This window comes from Syngnathus acus, chromosome 23, assembly GCF_901709675.1.
Source record: "Syngnathus acus chromosome 23, fSynAcu1.2, whole genome shotgun sequence".
Taxonomy (NCBI): Eukaryota; Metazoa; Chordata; class Actinopteri; order Syngnathiformes; family Syngnathidae; genus Syngnathus; species Syngnathus acus.
In genome coordinates, this window is record NC_051107.1 from 2,709,988 (window position 1) to 2,729,175 (window position 19,188).

The 19,188-nt window shown below is 40.1% G+C and overlaps 3 protein-coding genes across 5 annotated transcripts; 1 reads left to right on the forward strand and 2 right to left on the reverse strand.

Annotated features, from left to right (window-relative positions):
* Positions 1 to 15: 15 nt before the first annotated feature.
* Positions 16 to 2,572, reverse strand: LOC119117029 (ras-related protein Rab-19-like). The gene is made up of 4 exons (XM_037242960.1): positions 1,862 to 2,572; positions 666 to 849; positions 495 to 598; positions 16 to 433 (listed from the first exon to the last, which is right to left on the reverse strand). Exons 1-4 carry the CDS (start codon positions 2,054 to 2,056, stop codon positions 245 to 247), a joined length of 672 nt encoding a protein of 223 aa, XP_037098855.1. The 5' UTR covers positions 2,057 to 2,572; the 3' UTR covers positions 16 to 244.
* A 373-nt stretch (positions 2,573 to 2,945) lies between these two features.
* LOC119117027 (tetraspanin-8-like) lies at positions 2,946 to 8,218 on the forward strand. Of its 2 annotated transcripts, XM_037242957.1 has the most exons (9): positions 2,947 to 3,205; positions 3,976 to 4,041; positions 4,296 to 4,409; positions 4,486 to 4,560; positions 4,616 to 4,714; positions 4,800 to 4,886; positions 5,430 to 5,489; positions 7,369 to 7,452; positions 7,528 to 8,218. In XM_037242957.1, the coding sequence occupies exons 1-9, from the start codon at positions 3,023 to 3,025 to the stop codon at positions 7,630 to 7,632; spliced, it is 873 nt and encodes a 290-aa protein (XP_037098852.1). In that variant the 5' UTR covers positions 2,947 to 3,022; the 3' UTR covers positions 7,633 to 8,218. The 2 variants fall into 2 exon arrangements, with proteins under 2 accessions (XP_037098851.1, XP_037098852.1); XM_037242956.1 differs by having other exon boundaries at positions 2,946 to 3,205; positions 7,369 to 8,218.
* Positions 7,918 to 11,487, reverse strand: LOC119117028 (tetraspanin-8-like). Of its 2 annotated transcripts, XM_037242958.1 has the most exons (9): positions 11,300 to 11,487; positions 11,039 to 11,104; positions 10,560 to 10,676; positions 9,921 to 9,995; positions 9,738 to 9,833; positions 9,583 to 9,672; positions 8,849 to 8,917; positions 8,697 to 8,780; positions 7,918 to 8,631 (listed from the first exon to the last, which is right to left on the reverse strand). In XM_037242958.1, the coding sequence occupies exons 1-9, from the start codon at positions 11,357 to 11,359 to the stop codon at positions 8,497 to 8,499; spliced, it is 792 nt and encodes a 263-aa protein (XP_037098853.1). In that variant the 5' UTR covers positions 11,360 to 11,487; the 3' UTR covers positions 7,918 to 8,496. The 2 variants fall into 2 exon arrangements, with proteins under 2 accessions (XP_037098853.1, XP_037098854.1); XM_037242959.1 differs by lacking the exon at positions 10,560 to 10,676 and having other exon boundaries at positions 8,285 to 8,631; positions 11,300 to 11,486.
* Positions 11,488 to 19,188: the final 7,701 nt, after the last annotated feature.

A 19,188-nucleotide genomic window follows, 5' to 3' on the forward strand; every position in this document is an offset into this window, starting at 1 on the left:
TGAGTTTTACGACAGACATTTTGTTTCACATTTAATACAATTCCAAGAATAATTATGATCACAACAGAAAAATTAACTTTCACTTTGTGAGCCATTTTATGTCCACTGTCACCTGTTCTCAAACAGGGAAAAGCGTCCAACACTGAGAACGACATCATTCCATGAAAACTTCTGATCTTAAGAAAATGCAAAATTAGGTAATGTCTTTTGATTGGTTCCTCATTCATTGTCACGCGTGTCATCCTCAACAACACGACTTTTTGTCTGCAGATGTGAAGGCGTCCACTGTGCCGATCACTGGACGGGAGTTAGTCCTGAGGAGAAGTCGGGGTCTGCTGAAGCTTTCCAGCTCGTCCTGGTGGACCTGCATGCCGTTACGAGAGAGGAGCTCCTTCGCCATCATTATGAAGCTCTCCTCCACATTCTGACCCTCCTGATTTGGAAAGCCACACTTATGTCAGCACCAGCAGATTGAATTAATTTTTTTATTTTACCTTAGCAGATGTTTCCAAAGCAGCAAGTGCGCCCCTTTCATTTGCCAGGCAGCAGGCCTCCTCGAACAGAACCTCACGCTCCTCCTCCATGTCACTTTTGTTACCTGGGTTAACAAAGACAGACATTCAAACAACAGCCATTCATATACCGACGGCAAAGCGTACACTCACCGATAAGTACCAGCACCACGTTGGCCGCCCCGTAAAGCTCCACTTCCTGTATCCAGTCGCTCACCGACTCAAAAGTGCCACGTCGCGTGATGTCATAGGTGATCATGGCGCCGTGAGCGCTACGGTAGTAGCTCTGAGTGATGGTCCGGAAACGTTCCTGTCCTGCCGTGTCCCACACTTGCATCTATTAAACAAGGTATTAATTGGTAAAATACTCACGTTCAATACCTACATAAGTAGTAAAACTGATTCCTGTACTGAAGTAAAGTATTCTATTTTAAAAGATTACAAGGTTAATTAATATAGCTTGGTAAGAAGGTAGCACTGTTTATCAAAAACACACGTGGTAGCATGTGACTAGCTATGTTAGTATGGCAACAGGTGTCATAGCAACGCTCATCCGCACTTGTTTACTGTAGCAAGTACAAAAGAGAAAGGGGAACAAGTTTTTGTGAAGTCGCCTGAGGGCCCTGTGACATTTACACAAAGATTCATAGCTAGCTAGCTAGCTAGCTGGATACTATATAAATAGATGCTATTTGTTAGCTTGTTTATGGTCCTCATTATGTGCTAGCATAAAGCTAACAGACGTTAGGTAGCATCAAACGTCTTTTTTTGTTGTTTGTTTACGATGCCAAACTGATGCTTGTTGTGTAGTGAGTTGAGTTCAATGCCAAAATGTTTGCTAGCAAGCCAAAGCAAACAAACAGCCAAATGATATAAGTGGGGTAATTGCCTAAGTCATTTTAAACTTTGTTGTCATTCTGGCTTACTGCCATAATTTTAACACGATATCGACTTTAGCAGAACCAATCATTATGCAGCTTATCTACTTGTCAGTGGTTCTTTCACCGAGACGTCACGCAGAGGAACCTGATGAACCGGTTCTCGTTTCCAGAGGCCGGTCGGACTTGTTTTGGATACTAAAAGCTCCCCTTGTAATTAAAACCCAGAAAAGTTACGGTTGATGACATTAATAGTCTTTTTAGAGACCAGTTTGAGTTCAGGCATGTTAGCGTTGTAATCAGATGATTCCACAAAAAACATAAAGGCAAAAACAAGGAACTAATTTGAGTGCTTCCTTATCTTTTGTATCAACAGTCACATGCTTGGACTTTTTGTCAGACTTTGTTTTCAATGGATTAGATATCAAACCACCCTGAAAATTGGTAACAACAAATCAATATGTTACTGACCTTAACTTTCTTGCCTTCAATATCCAAAGTGCGTACAGTAAAATCCACTCCGATGGTGTTCTGCTGCTTCTCCGAAAAGACTCCCGACTTGAAGTTCTGGACCACGCAGGTTTTCCCCACATTGGAGTCCCCGATTAGGATGATCTTGAATAAATAGTCGAAGGAGTCGTCATGTTCCAGCCCTGGAGTTTGCATCCTGGAGGACGTTAAGCAGGGTCGGTGGGGGTGTCTGGCCCAATTTTTAGGCCACGGGGAAGCCGGGTGATGTTTTGGGCAAAATCAATTTGCACAAGCAAATATGTCTCACCGCAGGGTAAATTGGAACGAATGTGTCCACATTGATCCCGTCCGACCAGTTGCTGAAGACTCTTTGTTAGATAGTTTTGTTTAAAGGTTAAAAAGTTCTTGACATTTTCCTTGGAATTTCCAAGCTAGCTATCTTTTGTTTTGGAGTATCTCTGCCCTCAGGCGGTGACCCTCTTCAAGGGCAACTGCAGCGCAAAACACATCCCTCAATTCCACGATGTTCGAAAGTTGATCCACTTGACAGAATTCTCTTTACATTCAGAGACAACAACAAAAAAAAAAGTCCTTTTTCCGTCTTATCAACCTGTTCTTCCTTTTATGTTGTCCTTTCTGGCAGCTTTAGTACCACCAGTCCTCTCGTAGCGACTTCAGTTCCTCCCCCTTCTCTCGCTCTCTACCTCACACCTGTAGAAACAATAGAATCCCACCCTACCTGTTCTAGATAAAACAGTGTCCTGTCCCTTTAAGAATGCTGCATTGTGGGAAATGTAGTTCAACTTATTTGAATTGCTCCAGGTTTTAAACACTATGAACAATAAATTATTGCATTATTGCTAATAGTGCTAAGAGAAAAAGATAATTATCATTCCAGTAATAGGAAAATAAAGCCTAAATTATTATAATAGGTTAGCATTCATTTTTTTAATGCAATACAAAATTTACTTTTGTAAAAATTGTTTGGTTTCTATTTATTACCATTGCCGTTCTTGTAATTCGAATTCAAGTTATGACTGGCACTGCACCTCTCTGTTACGTCACATGTAAGGTTATCACAACGATTCCAAGAATTACTAGTGTCCCTGAACGCAGCAACATCCAGCGCATCGCCCCAGTGACGTCCCCGCACGCTTTCGGATGCCGTTACGTTCTAAACATCACCAGCACGCCTCTTTGCCCGTTCTCCTTCTCCCGTGTGCTTTCAGGGCGTTGTCAAAGCTGGGGGTCTGCGGCGGTGACATGCAGCGGAACGCGGTGGTCGTGGTGGCGGATAAAACGAGCCTGAAGAGGCCGTTCATATTCGCCTGCGCTGTCAACATGGTAGGTGCATCGCCGCCCGGTTGAGGGATGAATTGAGGCAACTTGTGCTAAAAAAAAAAAAAAAAAAAAGAGGCCTTGTGCACAGTCCTGCTATAATTTTGAGGGGATTTTTGACATTTGCGGGTTCCACTTGAATAAATGGCAGATGACGTCACGTAGTAGCCATCCATCAGAATGCACGTTTTTTAAGGTGAATGTTGTGGAGGCCAAAACGACATCCAAGCGTGTCTGATATTTTAAAGTGAGAATGCATATAATACATATAATTTCATAAAATTTGATTGTTTTATCTAGTTTTGGCCCATGCAGGGTTGGCCAAAATTAGGCATTTGAAATTGTAGATGAAAACAATACAGCTTTGAAACCATTTATTTGAAACCTGAACATGTTACATAATAAAACGTTGAAATGTATTGTGAACTAATAAATAAAAATTTACCTAAATAACACAAGTTTAAAAAAAAAAATCTTTTCTTCAATCTTAAATGCAGATGCATGGCGAAAAAGTTTAATGCTGCTGAAGTTACCAGAGGCAATGATCTACCACTTACCACTAGAGGGAGCCCTCACTTTGAGAATCACTGCTACATATTGTAAAATGAAAACAATGTTGTGATATGATTAAAAAAAAAACACATGTAACGTTCTTTGAAGTCTCTAAATTGAATTGAATAACTCATAAATAGTATGTTATTGATTGGATGAATTATTGTAGCCTTTTAAAAAAATAACCCTGAACCAAGCAGACCATGTCGTTTACCTCCTCCAAGGCTCTGTGCTTCTTCATGCTGATCATGACGGCGGTGGGCCACCGGGACCTCCTGGAAGCGGGTCAGGTGGGACTCCTAAAGTGCTACCGTTGTGGCGAGCATCTCTTTTTCGCTGGCATGTCCTTGAGCGAGACAATAAATTATCATCACACCCTGTACATGTGACCCTGACCTTTCACCCCACCCTTTTTACAGCCTTGATTAACCACTACTCAACTCATGTTTTTATATCATCTAGTGTCATTTTTAATTTGTTGATGTCGCTAGTATTCGTGATACGCGAGTACGTATATAAATCTCGACATTTTTTGTCTTCTAAGCTGGTGTCCAACGTGTCCGTGGTGATTTTATACATCCTGGAGATTGCCTGCCTGCTGCTGTCCGTGCTCGGCGTATTCGGAGCCTGCACAGGGAGGAGGTGGTGTTTGATTCTGGTAATTCAAATATTCTGTATAACATTATCAAACAGGGGTGTGTAGACTTTTTATTCCAATTGTGTGACGTTTCCAGTTTGCAGCCGGGATGGCAGCAGCCAGTCAAACGATCATCGTCAAAACAGCGTTAAGCTACCAGGACATTTATGAGGTAGACTACGCACGCACTGTTTTGTTTTCAATCGACCTTAAGAAGCTCTTTTTAGAAAGGGGTAGCGAGAGAGGAGTCCAAGTTGCTGTCCATGATGCCTCTGAGTACCACCAGCAAAGTCAACAGGACCTTACTTCATAGTATTCAAGCACATGTAAGACCATTCATTAATAATGCATTAGATTTCCATTTCTATTAATAGATTGATCGTATTGTGTGTGTCTGTGTGTGCTCACTAGTTTAAATGCTGTGGGGTCATTGAAGGCTACAAAGACTGGGGCACAGCCATCCCTGCTTCGTGTCATTGTCAGTCGCCAGGAAAATGCGTGAGTATCACTTTAAGATACAGTACACTGCATATTGAATAGTTTGCAGGGCTGCAAAATATAATAAAATTGAAATTATGTCATCAAAGGATGAAGTGATTATTTTATAAATTAAAAAATATATTTTTCTAAATGACAAATGCATTGGGTGCTATTTTTATTTTTTTAAATTGAATCAACTACAGCTGACAACAATAAAATAATTTAATCATCTAATCTAACTCAAGAAAATGACATACTTTTTAATGTATTCAACAAGGTAAATATTTTACAACTTCTTTAAAATATATATATATTTAGCAAATGTTAAGGTGGCCTTATGAAGAATACACAGTAAGTCAGTCAGTTGATATTCATCTAAATATTTTACAATTCTATTATATTTTAGAATTGAAAACACTAAGTATGTAATCAAGGATTAGACAATTGAAGAATAAAAAACTTTTTCAGTTCCTGTTTTTCTTTGGTTGAGTAACAGCGCCCTCTGTCGGTTGTTGAGAGGATTGTTATACTTTTTTTGTTTTTTTTTGTTTTGCTTAACAGATACGACTGCGAGGCAGCGCAACTCTAGGGGCTCCAAAGAACCAATATGTCTATCAAGAGGTAAAAAAAAAAAAAAAGTATACGTATATTTATGTATTGTGTTGTGTGTCCATGAGTGACGTCACAAATCAAACAGCCCGGTGTGGCGTTTTTCAGTTAACCTTTGACTGTGATTTTTCCCTAATGAAGTGGCCTGTTAATAGGTCCACCTCAAAGTGGTGGTGTACCTAATGGAATGTCCGAGTGACGTCACAGATCAACCAGCCAATCAGGAGGTGGGGGTGAGGGCGGGTGGGGCACTTTTCAGTTTCAGTTAAGCTTTGACCATGATTTTTCCCTAATGAAGTGGCCTGATATTAGGTACACCTGAAAGTGGTGGTGTACCTAATGGAGTGTCCGAGTGACGTCAGAGATCAACCAGACAATCAGGAGGTGCAAGAGAACCCTACTTTGATGTCAAAATGATTCTATTGGGTAGCACCAAGCACCTGTTGCACATTTTTCCAGGATAAAAAGTTTGAGTTACTTTTGAGATTTGAACTCACATCTCTGGGTGCAGAGTCCAGTGCATTCACCACTACACAATGTAAGGCTGGTGAAACAGCTCAAGTATGCTTTAACAGTGATGATTAATGAGAGGAGGCACTGCCATCTATATGAAACCCTACTTTGAAACCCTAACCCTTGCTTTAAACCCTACTTTGAAACCCTACTTTGAAACCCTAGCTTTAAACCCTAGTTTGAAACCCTAACACTAGTATGAAACCTTACTTTGAAGCCCTAACCCAAGTATGAAACCTTACTTTGAAACCCTGACCCTAGCTTTAAACCCTACTTTGAAACCCTAATTCTAGTATGAAACCCTACTTTGAAACCCTAACCCTAGCTTGAAACCATAGTTTGAAACCCTAACCATAGCTTTAAACCCATGATTGAAACCCCAACCATGGCTTTAAACCCTACTTTGAAACCCTGAAAGAATGAAAGAATTGAAATTGAAAGAATGCCTGCCCCCAGATATTAATTATTTAGTAACAGATCGCCATGTGTGTGATATCATCATCATCTGTGATATATATATCTAGGGCACTGGTGTCAAACTCCAGTCCTCGGGGCCGCATTCCAACATGTTTTCCCTCGTTAAGTGCACCTGTGTGAAAAGTTTGGCTCCCGCAGAACGTGAAAATGAACCAAACTTTTCACGCAGGTGTGTTTAACGAGGGTAACTTGGAAACCATATTGGAACGCGGCCCCCGAGGACTGGACTTCGACACCCCTGGCAAATTCGCTAAAATATGTTCATGAAAACACTTTCGTCCAAGTCTTATCATCAATCAGGACAGCATGTATTTATTTGTGGTTTCCAGCTGCACTTATATTATACTGTATGTTCATCTTGTACACGAACAAAACACAGTCACCATAAAAAAAAAAACATTTCCTCGTTAAGTGCACCTGCGTGAAAACTTTTAGCTCCTGCAGAACGTGAAAATAGCTAAATCTTTTCACACAGGTGTGTTTAACGAGGGTAACTTGGAAAACATATTGGAACGCGGCCCCTTGAGGACTGGAGGTCGACACCCCTGGTTTAAGTGAAAAGTGCCACACCCGCCCTCACCCCCACCTCCTGATTGGCTGGTTGATCTGTGACGTCACTCGGACACTTCATTAGGTACAGCACCACTTTTAGGTGTACCTAATAACAGGCCACTTCATTAGGGAAAAATCATGGTCTAAGCTTAACTGAAAGTGAAAAGTGCCCCACCCGCCCTCACCCCCACCTCCTGATTGGCTGCTTGATCTGTGATGTCACTCGGACACTTCATTAGGTACACTACATAAGGTAAAAATAAATAAATAAATAAATAGATAAATAAGGAATGTCCATGCGTTTTTAGATATGTTTTAATTTATATTTATTACTGTGTCAAATCTACAGGCTTGCCTTCCAATCTATGTCTCGGCATTGAAGCGAGCATTTTCATTGGCCATGGGGATTAAATTTGGAAGTGGGGTTTTCTGGGTAGGTCTATTTTTGTTTTCTCAATCACTTTCCTCCCTTATCGAAGCAATAATATGCACATTTTTATTTCACAAGGCGGTTCTGCTGGTGATGAGTCTAAAGCTGATGGTGCAGATGAAGCGCAAACAGGAGTTCATGGCCCTGCTCCATTCCAATCGATACGTCCCCGGTGCCTTCTAGTCATCGTGCGGCGAACCTTTGTTGAATTTGCACATGTACAACACAATATGCTGTATACCATTAATAATCAGGCCATCATTTGAATATTACTTCAAATGCATGTAAACAAGACATGTAACCCACATGCATTTTGCCTATAAACATTTATCCAATACAATTATGATCTGTATGATTATCTTAGTGGGTGTTAACCAGCATACTATCCCAGCATGCACTGGGGGGGAATAACATTTCCACACAAACCTGGAAAGGCAGGTATTAATATATCATAGAAATCTTTATGTATGGAGCACAGTGTTTGTTATTTAATCAGACAGGTTTGAATGGCATTAAAACAGAAATGACAGAGAATGTTACCACACATTGTATACACTGGAAACCTCAGTTTGTATCAAAGCACATTTATGGAGTCGTAAAGCTTTTTTTTATTATTATTATTTATTTCATCCATTTTATTTGAAGGGCAAAATGAGTGTACTTCATGCATTTTTTTTCCAAACTGTGTCCAATGAATATGTAATGGCATCAGTTATGTAATATACTTGATTGTAAATAGAGGAAATAAAATGTAAGAATTGTTGCTTTAGGTTGTTGGTTATTAATAAAGCTATAAACAGATAAAACCTTCATACAAAATAACTCCTTTTACCAACAGGGGCGAAAAAAATTGCAATCATTTTATTGCACAATTCAATTTTAAAACAAACAATAATAGGAACATCACAGCAAAAACGTCCTCACGGAATTCCTTCAAGGAATCCCATGCTTGCATTCAATTGCACACGATACAACATTCACTAATCAAATTTTGGTTAGGTTAAGCACTGATTTCACAAGCGTGACTTTTGAAGTGCGTCCAGACCATCAGGTGAGCTCCGCCGGCTCGGCGAGGACGGCGTAGTTACCCGTTTTGGCCTCTCGACTGTACGCTACCACCAGCGTGTCCTTTTTTTCTCTCAGCTGACACAAGATGGCGATGCTCAGCACGCACGACAACGTCTGGGGAGGAACAAGACCATTTAAATTCCTTGCTCAGAATTGTCAAACATCCAGAAGGTCCATACCCAAAGTGAAGTCAGGCCCATTGAGACGCCCACCACGACCCTCATGGCCAAGTTTATATGTGAAATCAGAATTGGTAGACATGGCTGCAACACACAAGCACATTATAATATTATATATACATTAGTGAGTGTTCAATAAAAGTGTCCTGTACCTCTTTATAAATCATGACTGGCGTGTTCTCTGCGAGCTGGAACAGGCTGCTGTTCGTAGGGGCCTCAACCTGTCACACAAAAAAAAACTTGGATTTACATAACTAAAAAAGCTATGCTACCTCCTACTCCTTTTCGAGCATTCTTTATTGAGTTATTTATTTATGTATATATATATATTTTTTCTCAGTTTGTTGGTTTATTGTTTGTTTGTTTGTTGTACGGACTTATATATGGAATTTTAAAGTGTTTTTTTTTTATCCCTTTTTTTTGGTTTGGATGTGTTCAAAATAAAGCTATCAATCAATCAATCAATCAAAAAAACCAACTAAAAAGAAAGAAACGAATTTTACAGTTGGAACGTCTTCTGCTGTGCAGTCCTTGGCCACAAGAGGGCAGCATTATTCAGTAAATACATTGAGCTCAGTGCTATCGATGCCGGTTTTCTTAGTTTTGTATCATATGTTAGCATTAAGGTAGCTAGCTAAATTGGGATTGAATAGAAAGTGTAACTGTGTTTGTTTGATCTTTAATTTAACAATAAACTCCAACTGGGAATGTCAATAAACATCTTGAAGCATCTTTTTGGAATAATTGTTGCTTTTTAGAAGCAAACTGAGGGTACAAGTGAGTAAACTACGGTGACAGATTAGCAAAGCGAGGTTACATATTAGTAAATGGAGAGCAGAAATTAAATGGGGTTTCGCAACACGGTGTTATTTTTTTGCATACTCACGCAGTTGGCCGAGATGCCGTTGCACAGGCAGGATTCGGAGATGTTATAGCCCCACTCCATGTAGCCCTGCTGCACTCCACAGCATTCCATCTGGAAAGTAAACATAAGAACAAGAAGTCCTCCATTTTGTATTTACTCCAGCTGTTGTCACTCACTTCTATTTGGGTCTTCTGCAGGATTTTCACATCGATCTCACTGGCGTTGCTAATCGGTTGCATGCTTAGGTATGATTTGGACACGATCTTGATGACCTGCAAATGAGAGCACACACATGGATTGGTTGTGGTGTAATTCATCAGAGTTGACAAGAACGTGAAGAAAACATGTCGGGGAATTACCATGGGCCGCACGATCAGCACATGGATGGTCATGTAAAGCACAAACAGGCTGCCCAGGATCTTTCCAACTGTGAACTGAGATGCACAAAAAGTCGGAAGGGAAACACAGGACATATAGAAAGGCTACACACCCCTGTTCAAATGCCAGCTTTTTTTTTTAAAGTATTTTTTTTTTCGTTTTCATAATTCCTTCCACCTTGTCCCAGTTCCGGATGATAAAAGAAAGTTAAATACAACTGAACTCTACAATGGATTAAATTCAGTGGAGCCGCTGACACCACGAGTGGTTTTCATACCCCACTTTTAGAATCATTCTACTTTTTAAATAGGAGTTTTTTTGCCAACTCTGTCCTCTTGTTAAAGTTAAGTTAAAGTTAAAGTCCCAATGATCGTCACACACACATCTGGGTGTAGTGAAATTTGTCCTCTGCATTTAACCCATCCCCGTGTGATTTTGATCCATCCCCTGGGGGAGAGGGGAGCAGTGAGCAGCAGCGGTGCTGCGCTCGGGAATCATTTGGTGATCTAACCCCCCAATTCCAACCCTTAATGCTGAGTGCCAAGCAGGGAGGCAATGGGTCCCATTTTTATAGTCTTTGGTATGACATGTCTTGTGTGTATGTGTGTGTGTTCACCCACCACAATGAGCCCCCATCTCTTCTCTTTGCATGCACCATATAAGCCGATGATGGGCAGTATCAGGGTCGTGATGGACAAAGCGTACATGGTGTTGATGCCCACGAGCATATCCTCAAACTGTGGATTTGTTAAAGTCATCATTATTATGATCATAAGTATCCGCCATACTGTCTATCCTTTATATTTATATTGTCTGTCTACATGTTTTGCTGCACCATTCTGTTCCACCTCACAAATGACGCACATAACAAATGATGAAGGGCTGAACATTGACCCTTGCGGGACACCAAACAATTTAAATAAGAGAAATCACCGAAGCTAGCAAACCGCTGTCCCTTCCATAGATAGCTTTTGGTCCACGTGACCTCCAATGAAGCTTTTAAAGTAATAAATTTCAGTAGTTTGTCTGCTTTTCGTCTTTATGTGACGCACGACATTCCCGGAGAGATAAACCAGATTTGGCAGTTAGGGGGCGTTACTTGCTCATCCTGATGGTAGTGCCCGTGGCTGAAAAGGGTCCCGGCCAACATGAGCGCGCCGATCATCTGCGATGAAAAAAATTAATTAAAAAAATGATCAGTGACAACACACAATGTGACACGTTACAAGTTTTAACATGACTTTGTTACAAATAGATTGCCTTTTTCTGAAAATCTGTCAGGCGAGCCTCAATAACATGCTACATAATAAAACTGGAAATGAAGTGGAAACATATGCATTGGAGAAAAACAAACACTCACCGCCATCAGACTTGTGACAATAATGAAACTCCTTTTCAGCCAGATGTTCACTTTCCCCATTTTGTCTCCTGCAATCCTCCTGTAGTGTTAAAACAAACAAAAAAGAAGAGTAACGACGTCTTCTCAACAGTGACGCTTACAAATGTGCAAAACAAAAGGGCAAAAAAAAAAAAAAAAAATCCTGCACGCGGCCCCCCCCCCCCCTCCTTCTGAACTGTTATGCTGGAGAGGAAACTGGGGGGGCGGGATTAGGACTGCATTGGGGACTGAACTTGGGGGTGGGGATGGAGGGGGCGAAACCAATGATTTTCAGGAAGAAAGCTCAACAGATGTGCACATTGTTCATCCATCGCACTTTTTTTTTTTCCCTCGATGTAAGGAGGGGGAACTCCTTCCCCAGCGCCTTCATCCAGATGTGTCCCGTGCTATGGAATGCTTAGAAGCAATTCTTCAATTCTTTTGGCAGGGTGCCTTTCAGACTAAAAGGAGGAATAAAAACCTGCTGATGAACGGACAAAAAAGCGATGGTGCAACCTCTCAGCCATAATAAAGCACACATTGTCTTGCGTGACAAGACACCCCCCCCCCCCACGCAGACACCACACACACTAGCCATTTGTTTAGCACTGCAAAAAACACCCCAATCTAAAACTTAGCATTTTATTCCTGCTTACACTTTCATCCCTCAAAAAGGAAGCAGACTGTCAAGATAAGATTCAGATAACCACTGAGAATAATATTTCGGAAATTCCACTGATCCATTCCAGACACCCCTCCCCCTCCAAAACACATTGTTACTAAAATAGCTGGACACTGGTGGAGCTAAGGAGTGGGGGGGAACACACCAGTTTCTGACCAAAAAGCAGAGAAAAAGAGTAAATGAGCGTTTTAACAGATCATTGTCCCCGCTTGCTAATATTTTGTTGCTTTTGTGACTCTTCAAACAAGACTGAAATCCATTTGTGCGAGTGTCAAGGTGCGAGCTGTGACCTACGGCAGCTCCTTGTGCTCAATTTTTTGCAGTTCATTTTCACACGACTCTTATCCAATCCTGAATTACGTGAAAATAAATGAACAAATTCCTGAGCGCTATTCCTCAAGCTCAAACATTATGAGTTGTCTCTGAGGAAAAAAAAAAAAAAAAAGGCACAGCATGTTTCCAAGCTTCAACTGGGCCGACCTCTGGGGGTCACGCTGAGAGCAGAAAACCATCTGTGCAACACGTCACCTTGCGTTTACTCCTTCACACGTCACGTTTACATAAACAACCGGGGCCAGATTTCCACATGATTGGCTAGCTTGCCCTCCCTTCCTTTTCCTCTCCCCAAACCATCACAAAGCGAGCTCTTGCTATTTTCTGTCGCGTATTAAAGCTACAAACGTTTACACTATCCTCCAGGTCAGCGTGGACAGAAAGACGACGCAGAGGAAGTGGACGGGGTAAACATGACACATTATGATTGTCGCGGGTGCCTGCCGAGGCTCTTAAAGTGTCAAAACATTTGCCACAGCATTCGTGGCGCAGATGCAAAACCAGCCCGATGACAGTAAACCTGACAGAAGGCCAAGTTGCACAACATGTGCGCCACCAACCACGAAAGAGAGACAACAAAGAAAGGAAAAAAGAAAGAGTATATGAAAGAGAGAGAGAGAGAGAGCAAGAAAGAGAGAAATAAAGATATGAAGGAAAGAATAAACTTTCCTATCGATTCCATACAGACATGTTTAAGAAAAATAGTTTGACAGTTGTGATGTTTCTCTGCAGTAAGTGCTATGCGGGCTCCCTCTGGTGGTATGACAAAGAATCACAGACGTTATGTTACAAAACTACATTTTAATTGAATCATTATTTGATTCGTTTTTCTAATTCTATTAATATATTACAATAAAATAAAAAAAAGGAACTCACCATCATCAAGTTTGTCATCATGATGATACTCCTTTTCAACCAGATGTTCATCTTCGTCATTTTGTTCCCACTGTTAAAACGAAAATAAATCAGAAATTAGGATAATATTTCCAAGGATTAGTCCTTTGTTAGTTAGTTTTCCAGAATGTTTGGTGGTTTGTTTGATCGCTGCTGATGAAAATAAATCATCTTTTATTGCAGTGTGCTGTTATTACCGCTAGGTGTCAGGAGAATCACTCCGGAAATAATAGCTTACGTCTCCTGTCCTGATTACTTTAAGTTACTCATTTAGATTACAAGTTAAATTCAACAGTTGACAACCCCGCTAAACACAAAATTGATAACTATTTTTGTCGATATTTAATTTTAAAGTGCATTTTTAAAACTAATGTTTAAGATGTTTTTTTTTTTTTTTAATTTACAATAACATAAAAACAAATTTTTTACTTTAAAAACGTCTTTTCTAAGAGTCTTTATAGGTTTCTAACTGTAGATCAGTCTAAACTGGGTTTGTGGTTTTGAATTTGAGATGTGGCGGGCAACTGTAATTTCACTTTGATTGGCATTTTTACTCACCAGTTTACAATTACAATTTAATTTATCAAATGACTTGCGCTTTATATAAAGTTAGAGTCAATTTTGATCTGTATGACGTATACAAAAATGATAACGTGACCTGATTGAAGTGATACGTTTGAATCAAAAACCCTTCAAATTTCCTTCAATTCTATCTCACAAAACCTTTTTCATATCGGTCGCTGCTTTGTCGTGAGTGTTCCTTGTTGCCATGGCGCCGCAAGGATGAATGGTGTTTGAAGGGCAAATGGAGGGAAAGGCCCAACAAACCATTTGAATGAAAGCAAACGACTGGAAAGAATGAGTCCTCATTACACAGCAATACAAAAGAGATAGCGGGGGGGGGGGAGAAAAAATATTATTTTGTGGAGTGGGCGACTGGGACACTTTCATGAAATTGATACAGTGCGTGGAAATCGGAAAACAACAAGGATCAGGTGTCGCACTATTAAAATAAAGATTTGGATATCAAAAACTTTTGATTCTGATGTGCCAAGCACAATGGAATTCGTGAAAATGACAATATCCAGCTTGACAAATGAGGTCATCAATCTTGCGAATGCTTTTTCGATGACAACTAACGAGAATTGATGTGTTTCTTTCGCTGACTGATGGGGTCAGGTTAAAAATTTGCCGCCGATTTGACGATGCTCGTTTGTTTGATGTCATCTCATCTCTGACTGCAAATTGTCAGACTTGATAAAAGCTCGCCTTGGCAAAGGGAGGGACTTAAATGACATGCTTTCATTGGCCCGCTAATATTGAAAAGAATACGTTTTCTGCAGCTCAAATCTTTTCAGTCGAACCTACCAAGGCCGGCCTTTCGTGGTTGAACAAAATATCGAGCACCTTCAACTAAAGGTTGACGACTTGAATGCGCCACAGTCGCCATGGCAGCCAGATAAAGAATAGAGCGCCTTTTTAACATCAAGCGTTAGCATTAACGTTCGCGTTATGATTCCTCACAGTAAATTGGAATCAGAATTGGCTTACTGTGCCCCTAAATGGATTCAAAGTTAAATATAACTGAAAAAAATCATTAGTTGATAAGAATTGTTCATAATTATCTGGCAAAGTTTTCTGGTTTTGTAATGTTTTTGCTCTGCGCTTCACCTCTGCGCCTGTTGCCAAGCAACTCCTGACACTTTTGTCGGATGCTTGATTCTGTGTTTGTTTGCCATGTACTTTTTTTTTTTTTTAAAAATGTGTTTACATCATCCGGACTTAATCACACCAGGCAGCCTGGTTTGCAAATAGATATAAAATGTGACGAAATCCTTCCCGGAGTTGTGAATAGACCGCTTTTTTAATATTGTCAAAAGCTGAGTTCATTGTTAAGGCTAGCATGCTAGCTAATAGCGTTGACGAGCCTCTTTGCTCATATTGGCTAATTTAACGACTGAATTGTTATTTACGTAGCATGACTTTACAATTGTGTACATGCTAGGTGTGTGGTGTTGATGTTTGATGATCCTTCCGCTTTGGAATTAGCTAATAAGCTAAGCTACCCACAAAGTTGCCCCACCCCCATTCCGATATAGGCGTGAGGATGAGCCGTACGCCCGAGTCTCTGGCTCTGAGTCACATTCCTTCCACTATCATCCCACTCAAACACAGACGGCGCCTTCAGCTGCGAATGTGATGCCAGTGATACATTCAGACGCTGGTAATCAAATGATGCTAATGAAACAAAGAGGCCCGCAGCGGCTCCAGGCACCAGTCCGTCTGAGCAGATAAACACCGGCAATCTCGCGGAGAGGCATTCTTAACATCCAAGGGGCTGCTGACATACTTTCGCCGCTCGTAAATAACACTTTGAAGAAAAATTCGACTTTCCAGGTCGGCCCGTGTTGCTATTAAAATCAACATTTGGAGCCTTCTGTAGATTTCTAAATGCTTTTTAAATTGGAACATTAGAGGGAGCATATGGATCCTATTATGGCCTCACTCCATTTTAAGATTCTGTGATTAGTTTTCAATTTTTTAATAGTATTGTCTAAATGTTAAGAGAAAATATTGGTTAATACACGTTTGCTAGCAGCACAGGTGATAAATATTTCACCAAGCAGAATGACGGAAATCCTGTTTAATTACATGTGGATTAATAGAGCGATGAGATTTATGAATCCTAACTGGGCGGTTGAAAGGAGTTTAATGAGAAAAATTACTTTGCGAGATCAGTCTTACTGAAGGGCATGCGAGTCTCTATTCACACATTAAAATGGGAAAAATAGGATGAATGAGAACGAAATGAATCATTTCTTGTAATTTGAGTGGATATCAAGAACACAATTTAGGTGTCAAGGTAGAATGTTGACAGGCAATTAATCGTGACCAAAATCGAAATTGACATTGGTTATGTAACTCAATAGGGGGGAAAAAAAATTCAATGTATGTTGTCCCTGTTCAAATAAACAGTCAATTCTTTTCATTTTATAGATTATGTCCTTCACGTCCCTGCAGCCTTTCTGCAATAATAATAATAATAAAAGAGAACGCACAGCACATAAGAGGCACGATGCGTTTTGCTTCACCGCCAGACGGATATCGTTAAGACGTGCGAATGACGGCTGAACAAAAGCAATTCGCGTTTGTGCTTAAATGGCTGGAAATTGTCTCAAATATATTGCAAATGTATGTTATGAATGAATCATCAGATGCTGCCTGACATTCAAGGACACACAGTTTGCTAATACTAAGCTAATTAGCTTGTTGCCTAAATGGTTTAACTTGGAGCGAAATATGGATTCTTACAAATTAAATTGTGGGATTATCTTTGAGGATAAACCATAGCATCTTTTTTTTTTTTTTTAATCTGCCGTCCCCCATCCAGGTTAATGCTTAATTCGCTTTAGATAAATCTGTTTAGCTCAATGCTAACAAACAATGCAAACCGCCATAGACAGGTAATAATTTCTCCTACATGAAATTAACGATTATTTGAGTTTAATTGTTGCAGAAAACTTTCTACTGTTCACTTCTGACATGCTTTTTAATCTGTTCATACAATGAAAAAAATCACAAACATCAAGTGGCTGGGCTGGCTAGCATAAAATGCTAATTTCCTGTGGCTACTGCATGTTCTGTATGCTGCTTCTGTTGTTAAGTAGAACATTGCTATTCTTCTCTGCAGGAACAGTGGACCAGCAATTGATAAATTGCAGTCGTTCACTTAAAATTAGGTTGTGAATAAGTTGTCCCACTGGTACGGTGCACTTGTAGGGCATCTGGGCTTTGCGATTGGCAATATTTCCGCTTTGTAAAATGGTTGCACTTGAGAATTTCAACATGCTGATTGAAGTGGATGTACTGAACAGAATGACAATCAGCAGAGCACAGAACTCTTGATAAAATCCAGTCCAGTGCCCTTTTTTTTTTTTTTTGTAATTCAATCAGTAATTTACGACCCAGCTTAATTTTTAACAGTTGTCACCGACTGCCCTGTGATTGACTGGAGCAATCTTGCCTGGTTGTTGAAAGCAGTAATTCACTTTTCCTTCAATTGGAGCCCTCTCTTGAATCAACAGTGAGATAGAATTAATTAGTGGTTGCAACACCAAAACCAGCAATTTACAAAATGTGCTGTGTGCAAAAAAATCACTGTTTGCATGCATGTTTTGAGTTTAAAAAAAACAATTGATTTACCTTTGATTGGAGACATTGAAGATTATTTCCATAGTTGGTATGTTGGAGGTTGAGCCACAAAAAATCAAGCATTGGTGAGCCAGGTTGATTGCAAATCCAAAATGGAGAAACTGCAAAAACAAGGAGCACAAAAAACAAAGACAGAACAGAAACAAACAGAAGACAAGCACACCTGGACAGAATAAGGAGGGAGCTGATTGGTGGAGACACAAGGAAGGGGCGGGGCAAATACAGGTGGAATGGAATGAGACTGGAAAGCGATCCAGATTAGAATTTGAAATGCTGTTAAATAAATAAAATAAAACATCAACTTTTTTATGATTACTCCAAGTCATAGTTCAAAATGAACTCAAAGGTCAAGCAAACATTTTATCATCACTGGATTTGAGAAGTGAATTTTATGTTGCGTAGCAACTGCCGAGCTGTAAAACTCAACACAGTCTGAATTAAATTGGGCATAAAAATGAACTTGGGGGATTTTTTTACAAAACAAGAAAACAGATATTGTCGTTTCGACAATTATCTCCTTCCATAAACAAGAAGGACTCGTCTCATTTCAAGTGACAAATTCATCCCCCATGCCACCAGGAGACAATTTTAGATTCCAAATGAACTCAATCATCAATCAAAGTGGAAATGTTATGACTTTTAATTGGACTATTATAACCCTAAAAAAATTATTGCTTTCTTTAACAGTGAACAGAGTTTTTCCACCACCTCTTGCTGTGCAAAATGCTTCCCGGTGCCAACTGATGAAAAGCTTTCATACCTCTGCAACACGGCAAATCCGCCAAGCTAAATTTAGCACGCTAACACGAATGTCGCTCGCTCGCGACGCCTGATGCAACGTTACGCACAGGCTTACCTTTGCTTGACTGGCTCATTAAGACGCTGTTGGGTGCAACCAGTCTATGATCTCTCACCACTCGGTGACATGGAGGCAGATGAGCCGGATGAGAGACTTCAGCTGATCAATTGGAGCGTCTGAACTAAATATTTAATCGTGTTTTTCTTGCCCGTCAACTCAGTGTGCGCTCTTTATATCGTCATGTTAGCATGCGGCATTGTTAGAATGTGGCCTTGTTAGAATGCGGCCTTGTAAGCATGCGCCGTTGTTAGCATGCGGCCTTGCTAGCAGTGTTGCCAAAGTAAGCTAAGTTACTGTACTGATTACATGCTTTTAAAAGTCACTTAGACACAAATTACTCAATATTAAAAGTAACTACCGTATTTTCCGGACTATAAGGCGCACCTAAAAACCTAAAATTTTCTCAAAAGCCGACAGTGCGCCTTATAGTCCGGTGCGCCTTATATATGGACCAAATTCCTAAATTTAAACTGGCCCGAAGCATTGTGTCATGAAATCAATCATAAGTGGCCCGCTGAAGACTATGAATCATGAATCAAAAAGACTATGGATCATTATTTTGTGATTATAAAGTAATTTGTTGTGTCTGAAGTTGAAATATAAAAGATAAAATGGAGAATGATTTGATTTGGATTAAAAATCTGACATGATGCATTAATGGTGCGCCTTATAGTCCGGTGCGCCTTATATAAGGACATAGTTTTAAAATGGGCCATTCATTGAAGGTGCGCCTTATAGTCCGGTGCGCCTTATAGTCCGGAAAATACGGTAAGTTAGATTACAAGTTACTTTAATAATTACAACCCTGTTTAAGATATAAACACCTGTTTTTGTGCATTTTTAACTGTGAAACGATTTGGCCTGTGACAAAAATTAGTTTGACACCCCGCT

Excerpts from the sequence above, each read along its gene's own strand:
- LOC119117027 (XM_037242956.1), top strand. The coding sequence starts at position 3,023 with ATGCCGTTACGTTCTAAACATCACCAGCACGCCTCTTTGCCCGTTCTC. Across the intron at positions 4,042-4,295 it reads ACCTCCTGGAAGCGGGTCAG|CTGGTGTCCAACGTGTCCGT; the intron begins GTGGGACTCCTA and ends TTGTCTTCTAAG. Across the intron at positions 4,410-4,485 it reads GGAGGTGGTGTTTGATTCTG|TTTGCAGCCGGGATGGCAGC; the intron begins GTAATTCAAATA and ends TGACGTTTCCAG.
- LOC119117028 (XM_037242958.1), bottom strand. The coding sequence starts at position 11,359 with ATGGGGAAAGTGAACATCTGGCTGAAAAGGAGTTTCATTATTGTCACA. Across the intron at positions 11,105-11,299 it reads TTGTCACAAGTCTGATGGCG|ATGATCGGCGCGCTCATGTT; the intron begins GTGAGTGTTTGT and ends TTTTCATCGCAG. Across the intron at positions 10,677-11,038 it reads ACTACCATCAGGATGAGCAA|TTTGAGGATATGCTCGTGGG; the intron begins GTAACGCCCCCT and ends ACAAATCCACAG.
- LOC119117029 (XM_037242960.1), bottom strand. The coding sequence starts at position 2,056 with ATGCAAACTCCAGGGCTGGAACATGACGACTCCTTCGACTATTTATTC. Across the intron at positions 850-1,861 it reads TTGAAGGCAAGAAAGTTAAG|ATGCAAGTGTGGGACACGGC; the intron begins GTCAGTAACATA and ends CTTGTTTAATAG. Across the intron at positions 599-665 it reads CGTGGTGCTGGTACTTATCG|GTAACAAAAGTGACATGGAG; the intron begins GTGAGTGTACGC and ends TTGTTAACCCAG.